Source organism: Cibotium barometz, chromosome 39, assembly GCF_041138505.1.
Source record: "Cibotium barometz isolate CiBa-2024 chromosome 39, ASM4113850v1, whole genome shotgun sequence".
In the NCBI taxonomy this organism is placed as follows: Eukaryota; Viridiplantae; Streptophyta; class Polypodiopsida; order Cyatheales; family Cibotiaceae; genus Cibotium; species Cibotium barometz.
The window spans coordinates 21,208,748-21,231,100 of record NC_141084.1 but is presented as its reverse complement, the minus strand read 5'-3'; the positions used below and the strand labels follow the sequence as shown (position 1 = coordinate 21,231,100).

Genomic DNA, 22,353 nt, shown 5'->3' with positions numbered 1-22,353 from the left:
CGACACCTAAATCGGTACCCTCGCACTGTGCAACACCTAAATCCACCATCCGTGCGACACCTAAATCGGTACCCTCGCACTGTGTAACATCTAAGTCGGTACCCTTGCACACCTCATCACCTAAACTCATAAGCATAAACCACATCAGTAATAATCAATTAACATCGCATCAATCAATCCTAACGCGTTCATGAGAAATAGGCATCATAAAAAATATAAATCAAATACCAAAATGTCACCAAATACACGTGGGAGTCCACCCACACATGGAAATCCATCCATTACTAACTAGTAAAAATACTCGAGCGTCCCCGTCAAATAATAAATGACCATGACTATCATTCGTCAAATAACATGAATCATAACAATCCCCCCTGTTGGGAAGCAACTACCCTCAGTTGCGCAATCAATGAGTGGATGGCTTCATGGCACAAGTGGAGGACAAGATCATCACATCAAACAATTTCCGAAAATAAAACCAAACAAGTGAACGCATGTGAAACGGATCTAAGTGTCCCATTCCATAGAGGTACCTTCCACATACAAACACCGGCTCTGCTGGTGAAAGATAGAAGACATAGATGCATCTAGTGTAGGCATGTGAAACCAAACTAATGTCCCATACCATAGATTAATTCCACACGACACTACCTTAAGAACAGAAGTTTGAGACGGAGTAGCTAATTCCCTCTGAAACTTTCATTCCGACACAACTTTTCTCTATCCTCAAATTTAGACTACAAGTCTTATTCCAAAAATGAATTAGGTCGAAATGGAAATTCTTATCAACTTAGGATTGAAAAATAATCATTTACATTCCTGTGAATAACTTGATGAATTCTCGAGATTTGTTTTTTATCTTAATCTTGTAATAGTCTAACTAAATTCAAAAATTATAATCTTTGAATAGGTTTATAATTCTTGAATTTATGAATCTTACTTTTGTAAACAATGAAATCTAAAGGGGATCTTGATCTTAAGCTTAATCTTAAACTTGAAATCAGAACTTGAAGAAAGATGGACATCTTACGCCCTAGTTGATAGCAAGAACTTGATATACTAGTAATGAATCTTGGCTTGGATTAGAATACTTGAATGGACAAAAATTGAGAGATTAGTGCAATTCTTGAATAAATCTTGTTCTTAAGGGGTTTAAATCTTGTGGTTGAATATATCTTTGACTTAGAGCAATTCTTGGTCTAGAAAGAATCTTGTACTCGGATAGATCTTAAACTAGAACACTTGAAAATTTAGACAAAACTTTACTTGAAATGGTATAAAGTTCGTAATTGTGATTGGCATACAACTTAGGCTTGGTTTCTAGTCACTTGAGAGCTATTTCTTTACTTTTCTCATCACTAGTCGATGGTTAAGCAATTGATAACTTGAATCAAAGATTGAAGAAACTTGCTTGGATCTTGAATCTTTAAATTGGTCTTAATCTTCTATGAAATGTCTAACAGTCATTTTTACTTGAATTTGGGCAACTAGATCTTGAAGATAACTTTTGCTAACCTTGTCTCGATCTTTCTAGTTAGGTCAGGGTGTCTAAAATTCTTTTCGGGAGCTAAAGTTTTCTAAAATTTTATAACTAGGTCTAGAAGGAAAGAATATTCAAAAGACAGATACAAAAGCAAACAAGAAATTGTATACAATAAATAATTTTTTAACACATACCTCCGCCTTTGGTTAATGTGTCGAGTGCGTTAACCTCTTTGGTGTCAAGCGTGTCCTTTGGTGCAATTTGGTTCTTCTTTTTAGTCGGGCAAGATTTAGCATAATGTCCCATCATCTTACACCTGAAACACTTGACAACAGACAGCTTGGATACGATGTCATTGATCGGGCTATGCATGTCAGATACTTCCACAGTTTTAACTTTCTTCTTAATATATTTGTTCATTCTAGACAGACATCGTTCTTTGAAAGTTGTTCCGATGCTCTCGTTCTTGATTCAAAATAATATGGAGAGAATCAAGCTGTTCCTGAATAGTAGGACGGTGCGGATATTCACCCATTTTCTGACAATTAAAAGGAATAGAAAAATTTAAAACAAGAGAAAAGATAAGGTTTCTTATCTCATATGGAATGTCGAGTTAGATGTGAGTCCTGCCAAGTTAATTCAATACACAAATGCATAATTTTTCAAGAAATAATCCATGTACTCTTTAATAATTAAAGCTTCAATCACTTGTGCAAAATTAAAAGAACTTCACTAAATGGTGTTTTGTGGAGAAACAATCAACGGAAGTAGATAGAGCAAGGGCCTATATATATTTCTAAAGCTGGGTAATATAAAGCTTATAAAGCTCTTTAAATCAATCCAAGCTTTTATTATTAAAAGCTTGTAATGCCTTTATCTGAGCGCAGCTCCGAATGGGTAAAAGTAATCTTCGCCCCAGCTGGAGAAGACACGACATCTAATATAAAAATAAAAATAAACATTTTAAGCTTATAAAGCTTTTAGCTAATATAAGCTTTGTAATAATAAAGCTTTTAAGCCTCAATAAGCGCAAATAGTAAATCGGGGTCTGAAAATTCCTCCCCCCCTCTGAATTCGCAGCACTGCCGGATGGAGAGAGGAGCGGGGTAGGCTCTGCCCATGAAGGAGGGAGAGAGAGAAAAAGATCAATTGGAAATTATATATATATATATATATATATATATATATATATATATATATATATATATATATATATATGGCTTTTACTCATTTCTCACAGACTGCGCTTTTACTAATTGAGAGAAATTAAGAAAAATCCATCACCTCCCACCCTTGATTATAGAATTCAGAGTCTTATTGGTTTAGCAATCATGCTATGACCCTCCATGCTCCTCTCCTTGCTCTTTCAATCCGTACGGACAAATTAGAAAGAGGATTAGTGAAGAGGAAGGTGGTTTCATGGTTTTGGGAAACCCACTAATGGTTTTTCATCTAGTTTTGCACTTTGGGCAATAGATTGATGGAGATTGATTACCCAATGGTTAAAAACAAGCTTTATTTCAACCATACATAAACAAAAATCCCTAAACTTGTTCTTCTTTAATTTAAATTCAAGAAAATTACCAAAATCACCTTTGTTTTTGTCTCTTTCACCATCAACACAAGGGTGCTTTGTTTTTGTCTCTTTCACCATCAACACAAGGGTGGGTGCAATCTCCCTCCCCCCCCCCCCCCCAAACGTGAGTGGCTTCTTCTCACATGGGTATTTGTGATATATTCCAAAAGTAAGCCTTGAGCCAAAAATAGAGTACACATCCATATTTGGACTTTGTCATTAAATTAGCCTTTGTCCTTAAGCCTTCTAAGGTTTGCACAATTTTCTAATACAATAATCTAACTTGTGCACATATACACATTACAAAATAAATCAACTAGTGCTCGCACGCACACTGTACAATAAATTGATGCATGCGCACACACACATCACAATGATGTCAAAATAATATCAAACGCCATCATACAGCCATAAAATATTGTGAATATAATAATGAGATTTGTCCACACGCCACGACTCAATCCACCATCCGTGCGACACCTAAATCGGTACCCTCGCACTGTGCAACACCTAAGTCGGTACCCTTGCACACCTCATCACCTAAACTCATAAGCATAAACCAGGTCAGTAACAATCAATTGACATCGCATCAATCAATCCTAACGCGTTCATGAGAAATAGGCATCATAAAAAAATATAAATCAAATACCAAAATGTCACCAAATACACGTGGGAGTCCACCCACACATGAAAATCCATCCATTACTGACTAGTAAAAATACTCGGGCGTCCCTGTCAAATAATAAATGACCATGACTATCATTCGTCAAATAAATGACTATCATTCGTCAAATAACATGGATCATAGCAGTTCACTGATGTATGCAGTCACATGAACAATAAGCAGTGTTAATGGAGGTCTACCAAGGTATAAGGGGCGGCCATTTTTCTGGGAAGTTACAAGACAGAAGATCTTTCAAGCACAGTTATGGTGCCCACGGTGTTAAAGGATACTTGGAAGTTTACTCGTGAGTGTGATGTTTGTCAAAGACTAGGCCAGCCAAATACGGCACATCAGATGCCTCATACTCCACAATATTACCTTTGGAAATGGGTCTAGGTTTTGTTGGGCCATTTTAACCTCCTGCTCATCGGATTAATAACAAGTATATTTGAGTGGCAACGGATCATTAAACTAAATAGGTAGAAGCCAGAGATTTGAGAGATAATAAAGCCAATTAAGTGGGGCCAAATTTATGAATGAGTTGATCATGACAAGGTTTGGATATCTGGTAGAATTGGTTAGTGACCAAGGTGGCCATTTTCTTAATGCAGTAATACAAAAGTTAACACAACAACACATTATAATTCAAAAGAAGTCTACAGTGTACTATCCACATGCTAATGGATAGGCAGAGTCTTCTAACAAAATCTTGCAAAGAATACTGAAGAAAACAGATTGGAATCAAAAGCTACATCCCGTATTATGGGCGTTCCATACTGCTTATAAGCTAGCACTAGGGTAGATGTGGTTTTCCATGGTGTATGGGTTGGAGGCAGTAGTTCCCATGAAATTTGTGGAGCCAAGTTTACAAGTGACAGCTACTACCGAATTATCCTCTGGAGAGTCCAAAGAAAATAGACTTCAACAACAGTTACTTACTCTTGATGAGAAGCGGTTGCAGAGTATCTAGATGTCCGATGTCATCTAGATATATATGTGTGTATACGTGTGTGTAGGTATGTATGCATGCATGCATGCATGTGTATATGTATGTATGTAAGTAAGTATGCATGTATATATGTATATATACATATATATGTGTGTGTGTGTATGTATATATATGTGTGTGTGTGTGTGTATGTATATGTATATATATTTATAAATGTATATATATTGTGTAAATAAATGTATATATGTATATAATGTATGTATGTTAATATGTACATTTACTCTCTCTCTCTCTCTCTCTCTCTCTCTCTCTCTACATACATACACACACACACACACACACTCACCCCCACCCACACATACATACATTTATATACACACACACATACATACATATATGTATGATATATGTATGTATGTATGTACACACATATGCATACATACATTCATATATGTGTGTATGTGTGTATGTATACACACACACACACACACACATATACATGTATCCATGTACATACATACACACACACACACATATATGTGTGTGTGTGTGTGTGTGTATGTATGTACATGGATACATGTATATGTGTGTGTGTGTGTGTGTGTATTTGTATATATGTATGTATGTATGTATGTACATAAATATGTATGTGTATACATACATATATGTAAATATATAAATATACATATATATATGTATATGTATATATATATACACACACACATATATATATACATACACACATGCACGTATATACATATATATCTATATATGTATATGTGTGTATGTGTGTGTGTGTGTGTGTGTGTGTGTGTGTGTGAATATGTAAATATATAAATATACATATATATATATGCATATGTATATATATATACACACACACATATATATATACATACACACATGCACGTATATACATATATATCTATATATGTATATGTGTGTATGTATGTGTGTGTGTGTGTGTGTGTGTGTGAATATATATATACATACACATTTACACACACACACACACCCACCCACACAAACACATATAGACATACATATAATATACAAACACATTTACACACACACACACACACACACATACATTTACACACACACCCACCCACCCACACAAACACATACAAACATAAATACATATATGTGTGTGTGTGTGTGTGTACGTGTGTGTGTGTGTGCGTGTGTGCATGCGTACACACTAGTACTCAACCCATGCGTTCCTGCGATATATAAAAGACATTAAGAAGTGAAATGCAAGAATGGAAGCCGGAATACAAAGGGTCATGCTGATAGATAATATAGCAATAAGGGATTTTTTTCTCTTATTTTTTAGAAATCCAGGATTTCTTTTTTCTCTCCTCTCCTTGTGCCTTGGTTGTCCATGGTTATAATATGTAATAGAAATAGATAGACATATTATTTACAATATAATGGCATGACACCCATTTGCAAAGTGGAGTTTACTCTTCTTTCTATCCTTCTCCAAGTGTGGTAGATTGGTTAACTCATTTCTCTCTTGAATCAAAGGTCTTGAGTTCAAATCTTGTCGGATAGATCAATTTGGTCTGTTGGGATAGTTTCCTACTACGTTAAAAAGTTCTCCTCTCTCTTCTCTCTAAGTTCTCCTCTCTCTTCTCTCTCCATTCTCTTTCCCTACAATATTAAAAACCAAAAGATCAATCCTCTCGTTTTCCTTCCGCCTCTCCAATTCCGACCCGCCTCCTCTCCTCCGTTATGAGCTACGCCACTGTCTCTGCTCCCTCTGGATCCATTTCTGCCATCTCCCCTTGTCGTGCCCTCCTTCAACCAAGCTATCACCACCTCTTTCGTGATCCACACTTGCTTCCGCCCCCCCTTAGTTCACCTCCTGTCTTCTGTCCCACTCCTTCCGGCTCCGTCTCCTTTCGGCTTCCGACAACCTCCGACCACCACCACTTTCGCGACCCGCTTCTTCTGTCGGGCCACCTCCTCTGGTTTTCAACCACCGCCTTCCATTCCCCTAACCCGCCATCCACCAGCCCCCCCACACACATGCAGACCATCCAACGCCCCACCAAAAACACGCACAAAAAAGAGCAAAACGTTTATTAGAAGGAAAGAAAATACCAAAAAACAATAAGAGCCTAAAAAGACAAAAAGAATGGAAGCCAGAATACAAAAGATCAATCGAAGAGATTTTTTACTCTTATTTTTTTTAAACCCACGATTTCTTTTTTCTCTCCTCTCGTTGTGCCTTGGTTGTCCATGGTTAATATGTAATAAATATGTACACATACATATATTATATATATATATATATATATATATATATATATATAATACTCTGACGAGGCGAAGCAAGTAGCACTTACTCCGTCCTAGGCAGGACGGGGTAGGGGCTTATATATATATATATAGGTGCTCTGACGAGGCGAAGCAAGGAAGTGCGTAACGCTTACTCCATCCTAGGCAGGACGAGGTAGGGGCTTTTTGTCTGGTGAGTGCCAAACAGCACTTACCCTAGTTTCACCGCACTAGGTTATTGTCCTTTGCCCCAGAGGAAGATGAGGGCCGAAGGCGGGGAAGCACTCTTGTTTTGCACGCACCTTTCCTTTTGGTTTAGGCAAGCGCTTACCCCACGATTTCACAAAGAACAAAGCGAGGAAGTGTCTACAAAGTGATAGTGCCTGCCTACCCCGTCCTCGAAGGGCAAAGACACGACGAGAGAGCATCCACGGGAAGTAACCGCTTCGCATTGTCTAGCAAACGATGCGTGGTATATATATATATATGTATGTATGTACGAAAATACAAATACATGCATGTATCTATGAACATGTACATGTATGTATAATATACATGTATCTATATGTATATGTACATGCGTGTGTACACACATACATACATACATATATGTGTGTGTGTGTGTGTACACACGCATGTGCATGTACATATACATATAGATACATGTATATTATACATACATGTATGTATTTGTATTTTCTCACACACACACACACATATATATATATGTATGTATATATATATACATACATATATATATGTGTGTGTGTGTGTGTGTTTTCATATTCGATAGCTTAAGCATGTGGAATTTGAATCAAATCAAGCAACTTTTATGAGGTAATAATGAGCTACTTTGGTAATGTAACTTGACTAACTTAGACCAATCTTGCGGTTTAGTTGTGTGAAATTGAGCTCAATAAATGTAAAAAGTAGGCTGCTTTAGTGTTGCAACAGTTGTGTGAAATTGAGCTCAATAAATGTAAAATGCAAGCTTCTTTAGTGTTGCAACACATGTAAAGGGTGGTGGGGGCTTTTAAGAAGTATACAAAGAAACTTCTAGGTACATGTACCAATGGTGTAATATTGAAAGCGTTGCTATATTGAAGATTCTTGCTTCATCTCTAAGGTATTTTGATTTTCTTAATGTAATTGGGATTTTTTAATGAAAATGATAGTGAGGTCGTGGTGATTTCTAGAGGTGACTATGGTTGCTCTTGCAAGATTAGAGATGTGCCTGGTGACTGCCTATCTTGCAAAAAGTCATGTGCAAAGGTTGACATGGCAGTTGAGAAATAGCACACTGCAATGTCTAAAAATGGATTATTTCTATCCACCCACCCAGTGGTATCTTTGTGATGGACATGCATTGCAAAGATTGCCTCATGGATGTCATTACTTCAAATCTCTTGTGTGCAACCTTAATTTACAAGCTTAGAGCTTGTAACGGACAACAGTGATTCCAAGACAACATAATTTAGCAGCTAAATATCTCCATCATCCTTTTTTTGTTTTTTGTTTTTCGAGCCGGGGTCAGAAGCGAGCAAGCTCGTTCTGAGACTCCAACAGAGAATATCTCCATCATCCTCTGCAAGCTAAATATACTAGAGCATTGTTGCAAGACCAAGGTTGCTGCTTGCATATTTCCATGATAGATGACCTTGGTATTTATCAAGAGCCTCTATCTTCTCACCTAGTTGACAAGTTGGATGTGCTCATCGACGCCAATCAGCTTGTGCCTCATCAGGTAGACAACTGGGAAAAAGTGGAGGACACCTACAACACATACAGCAATTGGCATGGATGCAAAAGGTGGCCTCTTAATTACTTCACCCAAGCCAACATTCTTTTGCTCAATTAATTAAGCCCCATCCACAAAATTATTTAGTTTACCTTGATTGTGTAATGGAGTGTTAGTTTCGGAATCCTTGCACTATAATTGAAAAGCATGGAGATAAATAAAGAACAATCCAGAATAGAAAAGACTAGGAAAACAACTCATGTATAGCATGTGAATGCCCATAATATTTACAGAATGCACCTCGCTTGGCCTTGGACTTAACAAAATAAACACAACAAGTCATACATATTTTTATCAATTATGAACTTTACTGAGGGTTAGGTGGCCTGCTGTTTGCAGCAGACACACGAGCGCCCCATTCTAACAACTCCCTGCTGGTGTCATCTTTGTGAACAATACACTCTATGAAACATAGGCAGTCAATCTTCTCTCCTAGTGCGGTTGCAATTGCCTTTTCGAGCTCCTCTTCAGTTTTCACCTGGAGGAAATCAAGACATCACATACACCCTTGATTGGCTAAAGCCTGCATATGCCTACCTGCAAAGTTCAGAAGGTTGTTGGAACCTACCTTCATAGTCCAACATTTCCCCTCTTTGTTGTGAAAAGCATCCACCACTGCAGTGTAATCCCAATTCTTGATGATGTTGTAGGGACCATCATGAATCTCCACTTCAATGGTGTACCCTCCATTATTGATAAGAAAGATTATGTTTTTCTGACCGTGCCCAATCATTGTTGACACGTCTTGTGCGGTGACCTGCAGGGAGAAAGCACAGTAATGAGTCTCTATCTCTCTTTTGGAAGGATCCTCCTATTAGTTGAAAAAATTAAAGCAGACAGCAACCACCCTCTCTCCCTCTGGGCGTGAGTCCACTAGGGCCATGTGAGAGCATGCATGCAGTGTTACATGGTCAAATAAAGAAAATGACCTGAAAGCTACCATCTCCAATGCATGCTATCACTCGCTTCTCTGGCATCGCTTGGGCATAGCCCAGCACAGCACCAACCGACCAGCCTATGGATCCATATTGCATTTGAAACTCATAGCTGCAGGAAAAGGAGAAACACATCAAAACTCTTCATACGAACTTCTTCCAAAGAAAAGCACAATACCAATGCAATGTAAGACTCAAAGCGCACAGCTCCCCACCTGCCTCAGTCTACTATAATGGAAAAGATAGGATATTACTCACCCACATCCTTCAGGCAGCTGTAGCTTTTGACAGTTAAACCAAGAGTCTCCTGTTTCCGCTATCATGGCGGTGTTTTTATTCAACATCCTCTGCAGAATTTCACAGTACCACTCAAATTCTGGCTTTGAAACATCTAATCAATAATTTCAATAAAAAGATCATGTTGCATGCCTGCTCACCTGAATGTGGCTGAACAGCATATTCCCTCGTAATGGGTCCCCCGGAGCACCCCTAAGTGGCATGCCAGGTGGCACAAATATGCGTTTGAAGTTATCAAATGCTGTTGTATTTCTCCTCGTCTTCTTTGCGAGGGCACTCAAAAAGTCCTTCATACAAATACAACCAAATGCAGGCCCATTGCCGATGGTAACTCGCTCAGGCTCCACAATTACCATCTTTTCCTTTTTGAGCAAGAGGGAGTAACCAACTGAGCTGTAGTCATTAAAGATAGGACCAGCAAAAAGATATGCATCTGCAGACTCGACTATCTCCAAGCAAAAAGGAGAGCTGACAGCACCCCAGTAGGTGCCGATGAAGTGTGGGTATGTCTCTGGAAACAACCCTTTGCCTGATGGCATCATGGCAACCGCGTAACTGGATGCATCCACCAGCTCTAAAAAGGCACTTCCTGCCTTGGCCACTCTTAGTTTCGGACCACCTACTAAAACCGGCTTCACTGCTGCATTTAGAAAATCTGCTGCCATTTCAACTGCTGCCTCCAGACTCTTAGGGTTGCTGAGTCTGTTTAGACAATTGCACATCAGTGAGTCAATTTAATGAGGGCATTGGAGCCAAATCCAGTTTTTCACTACTACGTGAACCACTCCAATGAAAGACAACACTTGGATAAGAGTATTGCTGCTCAACTATAATACCTGTGTGTAAGGGCATAAGGAACAGGTTCCCTGCTGAAAGTAGGATGAGGTAGCCCTGCCAAGTTGCAACTAACACTAATATACACAGGTTTGCTCTCCCTCAAGGCAGTGGAGATGGCATTGTCAATGAGCTCATGAGCTGTATCCAGGTCCTGAACCACCACCTGTTTCAAACTTTTTACATCAGTTAGCTTCTAACATGATGCGTGCATGCACAAAGTTCGGTGCAAAGTAGATACAAGAGCTACTCCAAAAAGAAACTGTTTTCACCAGCTGCAAATCAAAACAACTAGAGCAGAACTGCAGCATGAAAGGCATGCCCACTTGTGGCAGAGCCTTGCTTGATTGGTTATAACATCCAGGTTTGATGAGCAGCCTGGGTTCTATTGCCTGCCCTTGTGTGCTAATTTGTGTAGCTAAAAGAGTTTATGGCACACTTTGAGATATTTTCTTTTTCTTTTGAGCATTCAAACTGCATTTGCTTTTAGCAGTTTACCTCACTGGCAAGTTTGTCAATGTGTGATATCCCCATGTGGCATCCCCCTGTGTGACTACACGCATCAAGATGGCAGCCTGGAGCTGTAATGGGACACTGTGGTCAGATGTGGAAGGAATCTGGAAGACATCTACGGGACGAGATATCGTCTTCTATACGGAGACACACCAGAGCTCAAAGAGGGGATTGTCTCCTGTCGCCGGATACCAGTGGGAGTCGGCTTACCATGGGCATACCCGCAGGACAGTAGTAGTAGCAGTCCTATTTAGGTCACACCTTCAGGGTATGATCAGCATAGTCAGGCGGGATGAGAATGCCAGATACATGTGGGTTAGGCTGCAGCTTACACCCACCAGATACATACATGTGGCGGTTTGCTACTTTGCACCAGATACTTCACTTCACGATATGCTATACAGGATAGTCAGGACAGCCTAACCACTCGGGCAAAGGAGAGGAAGGAGTCCCCTTAGGCATCATTGTCGGAAGCCGTAAAGCCTCCAAATAGTTTGTCAATAATGCCGGAAAGTCTCAAAGAAGGTCTTGTCAAGCAACACCGATTTGGGTGTCCCTCGGTGTTGAAACTTCGTGAGGAACTGTGGTTCTTTTTGGCCGAAGCCGTGCTTGAAACGATGTAGAAGAATTTATTCTGGAACCATAACTTCAACTTCGTCCGCTATGTCTGGCTCTTGTTCATCATGGACATCGGAGAGAGGAGGTCCAATATTAAGGCTTCAACCAACTCACATGGAACACATCATGCATAGTCCGACTTGGGTGGTAGCTTCAGCTTCATGGAAACCTCACTGATCTTCTTTAAAAATGGGTAAGGGTCCACAGCTCTGAAACGACAATTTTGGGCATCGACACCAATCTTAAAGAAGATAAACCCAATCTCCTTCCGAAAAAATCACATCTCTTATGTCCTTGTTGATCTGTCGAGTACAAGCCTCCTGCGCTTTAGCCAATCTGTCTTTCACAGACTCCAAGATCTCTTGGTAAGACTCAGTCAATCTATTTGCTTCAGGCACTGAGGACGACGCCCTGGTCAACAAAGAATGGAACGGTCTTTCAAATGCTGCCTCGTATGGAGTCATGCCAATAGCTGAAGAAAAAGAGTCATTCAAAACAGCTTGAACTAAAGGCAAATACTATTCCCACTTATGTTGCTAGTCGTGAACATAAGACTTCATCACATCGAACGCCAATTGATTGTAAATCTCTGTCTGGACGTCCGTCTGTGAGTGGAATGCACTCGAAAAAGTCAACTTAGTTCCAAAGTTTCAAATAATGCCCTCCAGAAATGACTAGTAAACATTGCATCACAATCTAACACAATGGTGCTAGGTATGCCACCTATGCCAAATAAACAACCTAGCAACATCCTCAGTGGTCATGTTAGCCCTACAAGGAATAAACATAACAAATTTGCTAAAACGATCAACAATCGTCGAACACTGAGTATTACGCTTACACGGACTCGGAGGTAGATTCGTTACAAAATCCATCGAAATATCTTGAAAAGGTCCTTTCGAAAATGGGTAAAGGCTCTGACAACCCTATCTTCAAGGCATTGGCTACTGGGCTAGCATTGCCTGAAAGATACTCAATTATAACACCAAACTACTAGAAAATCTGGCTCCAACGCATTCCAATTTGCGCTTGGCATCGTCTCAAGCCAACGCAGAGCCTGGTGATCTGCGTGAACCTCAAAAGTCGCACCCATAAAGAAAATGTTTCCAATGCTTCAAGGCCTGTATCACCGCAAGGAGTTTCCGGTCATAAACTAAGTAGTTCTTCTTTGTAGGGATCACCTTACGGCACATGTAAGCTACTGGATGTCCATTCTGTTGCAAGACCTCTCTAATAGCGATGTTATTCGCATCAGTGATCACCTAAAAAGGGTCATCCCAAGAGGCTAATGCTAAACAAGGAGCCTCAGATAATGCAACCTTGAGGTCCTTGAAAGCTTGCTGTCACATGTGGAAGCTCGAGGAGTCTTCTTTCAACCCTGAACACCATCCTAGAACATGCTTGATGCAAAACACATACTAAAGAGAGAGAAGAGAGAGAGATATAGCTGAGTATTCAGTATATTCATATGGTACAAAAAGGATGTACAATCTTATAGCCATAGGTTGCCTTGAGTGGAAAGTCACCTATCTATCCCTAAATCTATGACTCAGCTCATAAGAGCTGAATGATCTAAGCCTTGAGCATGTTTGCCCTTTTATAGGGCCAGAAAACCTCAATGTACTGGCCGACAGCAGATCCAAGAAAAATATTCCCATATATTGCTACAGCCGACAGAGAAAAGCTCTCTAAAAACTCACTGAGAGCCCTCCCTCCTGTTTGTAACATGCGGAAGCTTCGGAGAAGATCGGTAACTTCAATGCTCAAAAATCAGCACTCTTTTCGCGATGGAATTAACGCACAAAACTGAATGAAGATGTGCAGAAAATAGAGAGAGAGAGGGAGAGAGGAGAAGACACAGTATTGGGTCCCAAATACCCTCTGTAGGGCCCCCACCACGGATGGTGTATTTGCTTTATTAGAATGATGTAAATCTGAAAAGAAAATACAGAAACTTGACCTTTCTTGGCTGAGAAATCCCTACCCTTGACCTGCAGTCCTCCACCCCTTTGCTTCAGCAACTTCTTGGCTGTCCTAGCCCTGTTTTGCTTGAGCACTTGGTGAATTGTGATATAACACAATGAATTTGTGGCTCACCTATTTATACTACCAACTAATGGCAGTCGGCCAGCTTATAATTCAGTTGATTGTGTCTTGTTTTGCCACGACTGAATAATCAGCATTAAATGCTGAAATAATTCAAATAAAATCCATAAACTGCTGCACATCTTTGCCTAGTTGGCATGGGCTGGGCACTGAATCTAGATTGCCTTGGGGACTGGGCTGCCTGTATGGGCTGCTTTAAACTTGCCCTACAGCCCTCATAACACTAGATGTGTTGTTGGCTGCCCCTGGCATGCCCCTAGGGCTGTCCTACAGCCCCTCCATGGCTGGTGGGTTCAGCCAGGGCCTTCCTGGCCCTCATGGGGGTGGTTTTACACTATCCCCATGCCCACACAAGGACTTGGGGTAGCCCTATGGGCTGGCCCCTTTTCCTAAAAGCAAACCCTAACTATCTACACAATGATCTGGCATCCAGTACCATACCAAATACACAGAATCACTGACATCATTCCAGAGGAAGACTCACAGCGCGGATTGGCACTGTTTCATGTACAGGACAATGCACACCTGACCTTGGACTCCTGTGCAGGACAATGCACAACTGACCTCGGACGACTGAGATGGATCCCTAGCTAACTCGTCCCGGACTAGGCTCACATGGGACCAGTTTACCATCCCGGGTCCTGCACCTTCTGTACAGATATGTCTACATGGCATCCAAGTGCGGGATGTACGTGACATTGTCCTCTCCACAAGGTACTCCTACCCCAAACCTAGTAGCACAAGCTCCAAATCTGGTTCTAGTCTAATTCTTTATCGTTGCCCTTCAGGGATTAGCCCTAGGATTAGTCACCACAAGTCTTGTACATGATATCCCCCTCTGCTAAACTTGATGACAGGATTCCAACTTTTGTTCTTGGATGACTATCATCATCCCATTGTTTATTCACTAAGTTCCGAACCTGTCATCCTTCCCTTCCTCGCAACCTTTTCACTGAAAACTTTGCCCGATCTCCAATCCTCTCCAACTCCGATGAAGATCTATGCATATGTACCATATTGTCCCCTTTCCCTTCATGCCCTATCCCTGAACACTTTCTCTGGTCATCTTTTCCTAAGTATTGAGTCTAGCACTTGCACTTCGCCCCTTGGAGAATCATCCTTCCTTGGAACCGTTGCTTGAGAGCCTTTCCTGTTGTGCCCCAAGTGGCACCTGACGCACAGGACTGCCATTCCCCTTGGCCCTTGTGGATCACCACCAACCAACCTCCTCGGAATTTCTTCCATGTCTTGTGTTCCTTTTCTTGGGCCTCGTACATGTGCACTTTTCCTATACCTTAGACCTATGCGGTGTGATTATATTGTTTATGGTTCCTCCATTGTGTTTTCATGCTCTGTTTGGTTTTACAAGTGTCTGTCTATTGCTCCGGGTCCCCGCTTTCGGTGATAGAACAAGCTACATGGCATTCAGATTTTGGATATAACCCACTTTGTTAGCCAAGCTTATGCGGATGACATGTTTTTCTTTCCAAGGAACACCCAAGATGATGTCAAAATAATTGTGGATGCTCTGGACTTGTTTAGTCTTGCGGCAACAGACTTGAAAATCAATTTTGCTAAGTCCAAGCTATGATTGGCACTCTATTCTTTGGCCAGGCCAGATAATTTCCCCATATCATATAGTCAAACATCTTGGGTATCCTCTGGGTGTTGGACAAGCTCAATTTCAAACTTCAATATTGGAAATTATGAGCCTGGCCTCTGCATGTTAGATTCCCTTGGTCTTCTGCCGATCTAGATAGTTTCTGTCAAAAGTGTGCAGCGGAAAGCATGAGACATAGGCACAGAGAGAAAGAAAACGAATCTGCATAATGAAGTAGAAGCAATGATACAATCAGCCCTGTGCAAGGGGTGGTCCCCATAAGTGAGGGCATGATGAGCAACTCCCCTAAGGGAGGACCCGGACCTGGAAGCCCCTATCAAGATGAGTACAAATGAATATGAGCCTGGCCTTATATAGCACCTACTAGAGCTGGCCGACTGGCTCTAGAAAAAGACCCACGACTAGACAAAATAAATGTGAGAAATGGGTAGCCAACCTTACAACCAAGGGCCTGAACATGAGGGAAAAATATGGTGCTACCCGGGATAAATCTGGGCACCCCTGATACACAACCTGGGCACACTACCAGGAGATGAATAATTCTAACACCCCCTCTCAGATCTTGGGAGAGAAACCGGTCCAAGGAGCTGGAAAAGGAAACCTCCAAAGCAAGTCGAGAAGTCGATCTGCTCCCACCTCTACCACGTACTCCAAGAAACTTCTCCCGATCCAGAAGTCCAGCAAAATCCAAAAAAATGAACCACCAGATGTCCATATCTCCAACCCAATCTGTATGACACCAGTCCACACAATGTGCTCCCTCTTCAGTCCAAGAAAGGATGTCGTCTGACTCTCTACCTCCAAGAAAAAATTTGCTCCTTAGAGAACGCCGCCAAACTGTCTCCCTGTTGGCACCCCTTCTAGACACCGTAGAGGCCCACAATGTCTACATCAGCCCTAGTACTCAAGCCTCCAACTCTGAGCTTGTTGAGCACAAATCTCCAGATACAAGGTTTCTGGATCTCCATGTATCCCTCAGTCCAAGAATGCCTCTCTGTCCTACTAACACTCCAAGTGGAAGAAACATACCTCTAGCACTGTAGCTGACCATCTTGCTGGCACCTGACCTTTAAAACCTGTATCCATAACTCGCCGTCGCGTGATGGAACTACTTACTACTCACACACCCCTATGAGTCACTCAATCACATGGCAACACCCCCTGAGCTCTTTGGTGTTAACTATGGCACTAAGCTCAAGAAAGCTCTCCTGCCAAAACCTGACACCCCTAGCTAGCAAGCTCCCAACCAACTAGTCACGTGTCCATGTGGAACCAAACATCCACAACTCATCATCCCAAAGCACAATCTGATGTCAATCATCTGCTCCAAACTGCTGCTCCACTGGTACCTACCTGTACCCAATGAACTTGTACACCTGCCATGCATCCTGTTCCCATCCTGCAACTGAGCAAGTACCTGTGAACCTCAACAACAGCTCTTGTCACCAAGTGACCTAGCCTACCTCTGCATGAATGCCGATATCAACCTATACACCAAGCTCCCAAATCAATGCTCATCCTAGGGATGAAGACTCCTGTGCCTGTACCCTGTAATCCAGAAGGCCATCTGCCTAGGGAATAGGACTGGCACACCTTGCCAACAAGTAACCACATCCCCCTCTCAAAGTGAACACCCTGAGAACCTAAAGGAAACACCTATACACCAACAAAACTATGCTGAACTTGCACAAACTCATAGACCCCCTTTGCTGTCGAGAAAGGACTAATTGTCTTCCACACACACCTTGAGGATGTGAATCCAAGTGTGCATCCATGAGTCTGAAAACTCTGACAAAGCAAAGATTGGCCAAGCAAGGGCTCCAGGCCATGTGGGAAGGCACCTCTGGAAAAGAACACCTGCCTCCATTGCCTTCAAAAAACGCAGATGAGATAATGCAAAAAAACACTGTTGTAACCAGCCGGCAGCACGTGTACCAAGAAAAAGAGGGAAGAGGAAAACACAGCACCTTCAGCACCTCCTCTGGCTGCCCCAGATCTGCAGAAAACGCAGCACGTGTATCTCCCCTACTCGCTGCCCCATATCTGCAGAAAACGCAGCCATAGGGGGCTGCTCTCCACCTCTGACTTGGGGGCAGAAAAAAAACGCAGCCTGTAGGGGGCTGATCTTCACCTCTACTGGCTGCCCCTTCACCTCTTCACAAGGTCCCAGCACGTAGCTATAGGGGCTGTCCACAGCACCTTCTCCAGAAAAAACGCAGCCATGCTACCCAACACCTCCTTCAAGAAAAATGCAGCCATGCTGCCTTGCACCTCCTTCAGGAAAGAAACGCAGCCATGCTGCCCAGCACCTCCTCCACAACAGTATCAAAAAAACGCAGAAACCCTTCTCTCTCTAACACCTTCTGTAGAAGAGCTTCAACCTGGTACTCTGATATGATGTCAAAAGTGCGCAGCAGAAAGCGTGAGACATAGGCACAGAGAGAAAGAAAATGAATTTGCATAATGAAGAAGCAATGATACAATCAGCCATGTGCAAGGGGTGGTCCCCCGTAAATGAGGGCATGATGAGCAACTCCCCTCGGGGAGGACCCCGGCCTAGAAGCCCCTGTCAAGATGAGTACAAATGAATAAGAGCCTGACCTTATATAGCTCCTACTGGAGCTGGCCGACTGGCTCTAGAAAAAGACCCACGACTGGACAAAATAAATATGTGAGAAATGGGTGGCGAACCCTACAACCAAGGGCTTGAACATGAGGGAAAAGTATGGTGCTGCCCGGGATAAATCTGGGCACCCCTGATACACAACTTGGGCACACTACCAGGAGATGAATAACGCTAACAGTTTCATGTCTGTAGCCTTATGTTTGTGGCATACTAAGGTGGACAAAAAACCCATTAGGCTACTTAAAAACCATTTGGTATGTACTCCAAGAATGCATGGTGGCCTCAATATACTGAATTTACACTTTCATGCTTTTGCAAGGAAAGCTTCTCTTCTTTTGAGTTTTTTGGAGCAAAAACAGCCCTGGACTTTAAATTTATCAAGACTTGCTGCAGCAATGAAAACTTCAACTTTTGGGCATTGGATGATCACTCATGCTGAGGTTATATTTGGATGCTTACATGGATGCATTCATGGATGCTCGTTCTCCACAAAACTGATCGAGGACTAGCAGACTCTCACGGCTCAAATAAAATGGTCTGGTAGACCGAGAGAGTATTCATTGGAGTCGTGCATTTCAACAGCCTCTTGCTCCAACCGAGAAAGGGCTATTACCTTTCTACCAGAGCAGTCACATATGTTGAGGATGTAATGAATGGCAGCGGCTATGTTCTTTCTTTTCCACAAGCTATGGCCCTTTACAATCTCGGTTTACATCATAGACCGATATGGTGAATCATACTTCTTTATTGCATGATTTTCAGCATGTACCTCCTCTACAATTGAGTCATACCCTAGATGACTAAATTTTGGCAAGTCAAAATGCAGGTCATCACGCGGTGCCCCTTTGCAATTTGACTGCAACCAATACATACAATTCTCCTCCCTGTATACAAGGTCACAAAAACTCATTATGGCACATTGACAAGCCGTTTAGGTGGTGGAGGGTGGCTCTCTTGAGGATCTGGAAGAGAAGATTACCCCTTAGATAGAAAGTCTTCTTCTGGAGATGCCTCGTTGGTGTCTTACCGGTTGGCAGTTTTTGGCTGAAAGGCGTATTGCTCCAACATCTTGTAGAAGATGTTCACATCCACATGAGACAGTCTATCATCTTCTATGGTCCTGCCCCCATTCCCGTGCACTTCCTCTCAAATTTGTGGGCAAAATTCTTTTGGCTATTTGGCACCATTTCCCCTGGTCAGCCAAAATTTGATACTTTCATTGCATGGACCAGATTTTGGGCCCTATGGTCCATCTATCATGCAAGACGTCAGTTGATCTTTTTGCCACACAAGATATTCCCTATTTTGCTGATTCTTTCCTGCATTAGCAACAAGTGTTATTTGACTACTTTTGAACTTTAGTTGTCTTGTACTTGGACAGTCGGGTTTGTAACTTTCCTTATGTCTCCTGTATTTTGATTGTGGTTTTCCTCTCCACTTGGAGGTTTCCCACTTGTAATATCCCATGTTACAAAAAAAAAACTGTGTGTTTGTGTGTATGCGTGCAATATGCATGCATCAAATTGTACGGTCATACCTACATGATGTCTACATGCATGCATTATGTCTATATGCATGCACGCACCAAAATGTACGGTCATGCCTACATTCATGTGATTATTCATCTCCATCTATACATGGAGGCACTCTCACTACCTGCCTAAAAGGAGTGGGCTGACCTGGCAGCAAGTGACTTGTTGGAAGCAGCGGACCTCTTGGCTGAAGTCTGGGAGGCCGATAGTGTGGTGGAGGATACGGTTGGTGCCATAGTCGTTGGAGTTGGGCCCACCGACGATGCAGATGACAGGGAGGTTCTCGCTGTAGGCACCGGCGATGGCGTTGATGACGCTGAGACCGCCCACGGTGAAGGTGACCGCGCAGGCACCCACGCCTCGGGCCCGAGCATAGCCATCCGCAGCATAGCCAGCATTGAGCTCGTTGCAGCAGCACACCAGCTTCAGGGGCTCCTCTGCCAGCAGATGGTCCAACAGGACCAGATTGAAGTCGCCCGGTACTGTGAACACGTCTGAAACGCCAATCTCCAACAGCCTACGCGCGATGTGGCGCCCAAGGGATGAGCACCCACTGCCGATTCGTGTGTAAGGGTACTGCTGCGTGCTGGGTTCCGGGGTCTCTGCCATGGCAGGAGTACAAAACCCTAAAAATAGGCCGCCTCCTGAGTTCTGCTGAAGTGCCCCACAACGGCTGAGGTTCGCTGCAGAGCAACATTCAGTGAACCCTTTTTTCTACTACTATTACTGCGCACTGATTGGCACCTGCCTACATTAGGACAAATGTTTGTGCTCTCACCAGTCCTACCCCGTGCTATATCATGTATGTATGTGTATCTATAGGTATGTAAGCATGTATATATAAATAGATTTATATGTGTGTCGATGCATACACATGTATGTTCATGCACACATACACACACAGCACACAGACACAAGCACATGATACGTGTACATACGCATACAAACACACATACACACACTCGCATGTATGGACACACGTGCAACACAGAGATATGCACACTTGCACACATACACACATGTGTATACATGCACACAAGCACATAAATACACTCACATACACAAGTACATGTGCACACACATGGACATGTGCACCTACGCGTGCACACACATAGATGTACACACGAGTATATTCACATGCTCACACACGTACATGTAGACACTCACTATGGATACACATAAATAAAAACATACACACCATGTACACACACACAACAAATACACACAATCAAGACACTTGCACTCGTGAAGACATTACACAATCACACACATATGTATGTAAAAGAGAAGACAAAAGACATTATATATAAGATACACTTATTTAAGAGTGAACACACCTTATCATGCATCCCCACGTATTAAATTTTAATATTGATTAAAAATTTATATTTATATGTGTTTATTTATTTTATAAATACACATGTATATATAGGTATACGTTTTTAAATATAATAAAACATAATATTATAGATAATATATATTTACTTGTGGGTGTGTGTGTGTGAGAGAGAAGAGAGTGTGTGTGTGTGTGTGTGTGCACGTGTGCATGAGAAAGAAGTATGTTTGTGTGTGTGCATGAATGTATGTAAGAGAGATAGAGAGAGAGAGAGAGAGTTTCTATACGTGGGAGAGTGTGTGTGAGAAGAGAGATAGCGTGTGTAGTGGTCGTATCCGAAATCTCTCCACATGTAACAAATCTAGAGGAATAGCCCAACACATCTAATACTAGAACCTTGGGTCTATGCTCCTCATGGTCTATGATGTGCTCAACGACATATGAAGTGTCAATCCCATGTGTGACTAAAGATGTATGACTAGCCGAATAATCATGTCTAGTCAAATGTCCATCAAGATCATGGAATGCATCACTATGGTCATCTAATGTATCCCTAGGAATAGAGATAGGTAGCTCTATGATGCTCGTAATGCTTGATGTGCTTGTTGGCCATCCCTCCCATCAAGATCATGCCCACATGATCTGACTTACACACATCACTCTCACTATCACTATCACATACATCATCATCATGTACATATGTGTCAGTGGCATCATGTGCACGTGTATCACAATCATCACGTGTATGTGTGTGTGATATATCAATATCATCATGTGTGTGTGTGCATGATACATCATCATAGGTATGTGGGTGTGATACATCAATGTCATCACATATATGTGTATGACCATCACCATGTGTACATGTATCAACATCAATATCATCATCAACATGATGATCATCATCACCATCCACATCATCATCCATTGAATGTATGTCATAATGATACCGATCCTCAGGTATATAGTCATCTCTACTCACAAATGTAGGACACTCAATCAAATCCCCAAATACATTCTCCCATGCAATCAATGCCGAACCATCCATGTAAAGATACCCACATAGATCCTTAACAAAATCACCATGTGTAGAACGTCTAGACCATCTAGCATGCACATCCTCCTCATCAAATAAATGTCTAAACTTACTAGGTAATAACATCTGAAGCTCAAACATCC

General features: G+C 41.9%; 1 protein-coding gene across 1 annotated transcript; it reads right to left on the bottom strand.

Annotated features, from left to right (window-relative positions):
• Nucleotides 1-8,872: 8,872 nt before the first annotated feature.
• LOC147615862 (pyruvate decarboxylase 2-like) lies at nt 8,873-20,624 on the bottom strand. The gene is made up of 7 exons (XM_086778467.1): nt 19,986-20,624; nt 10,825-10,988; nt 10,129-10,690; nt 9,950-10,038; nt 9,686-9,803; nt 9,325-9,513; nt 8,873-9,234 (listed from the first exon to the last, which is right to left on the bottom strand). Exons 1-7 carry the CDS (start codon nt 20,445-20,447, stop codon nt 9,064-9,066), a joined length of 1,755 nt encoding a protein of 584 aa, XP_086634593.1. The 5' UTR covers nt 20,448-20,624; the 3' UTR covers nt 8,873-9,063.
• Nucleotides 20,625-22,353: the final 1,729 nt, after the last annotated feature.

Excerpts from the sequence above, each read along its gene's own strand:
- LOC147615862 (XM_086778467.1), bottom strand. The coding sequence starts at position 20,447 with ATGGCAGAGACCCCGGAACCCAGCACGCAGCAGTACCCTTACACACGA. Across the intron at positions 10,989-19,985 it reads AACAAGTCACTTGCTGCCAG|GTGGTGGTTCAGGACCTGGA; the intron begins GTCAGCCCACTC and ends AGTTTGAAACAG. Across the intron at positions 9,235-9,324 it reads GGAAATGTTGGACTATGAAG|GTGAAAACTGAAGAGGAGCT; the intron begins GTAGGTTCCAAC and ends GATTTCCTCCAG.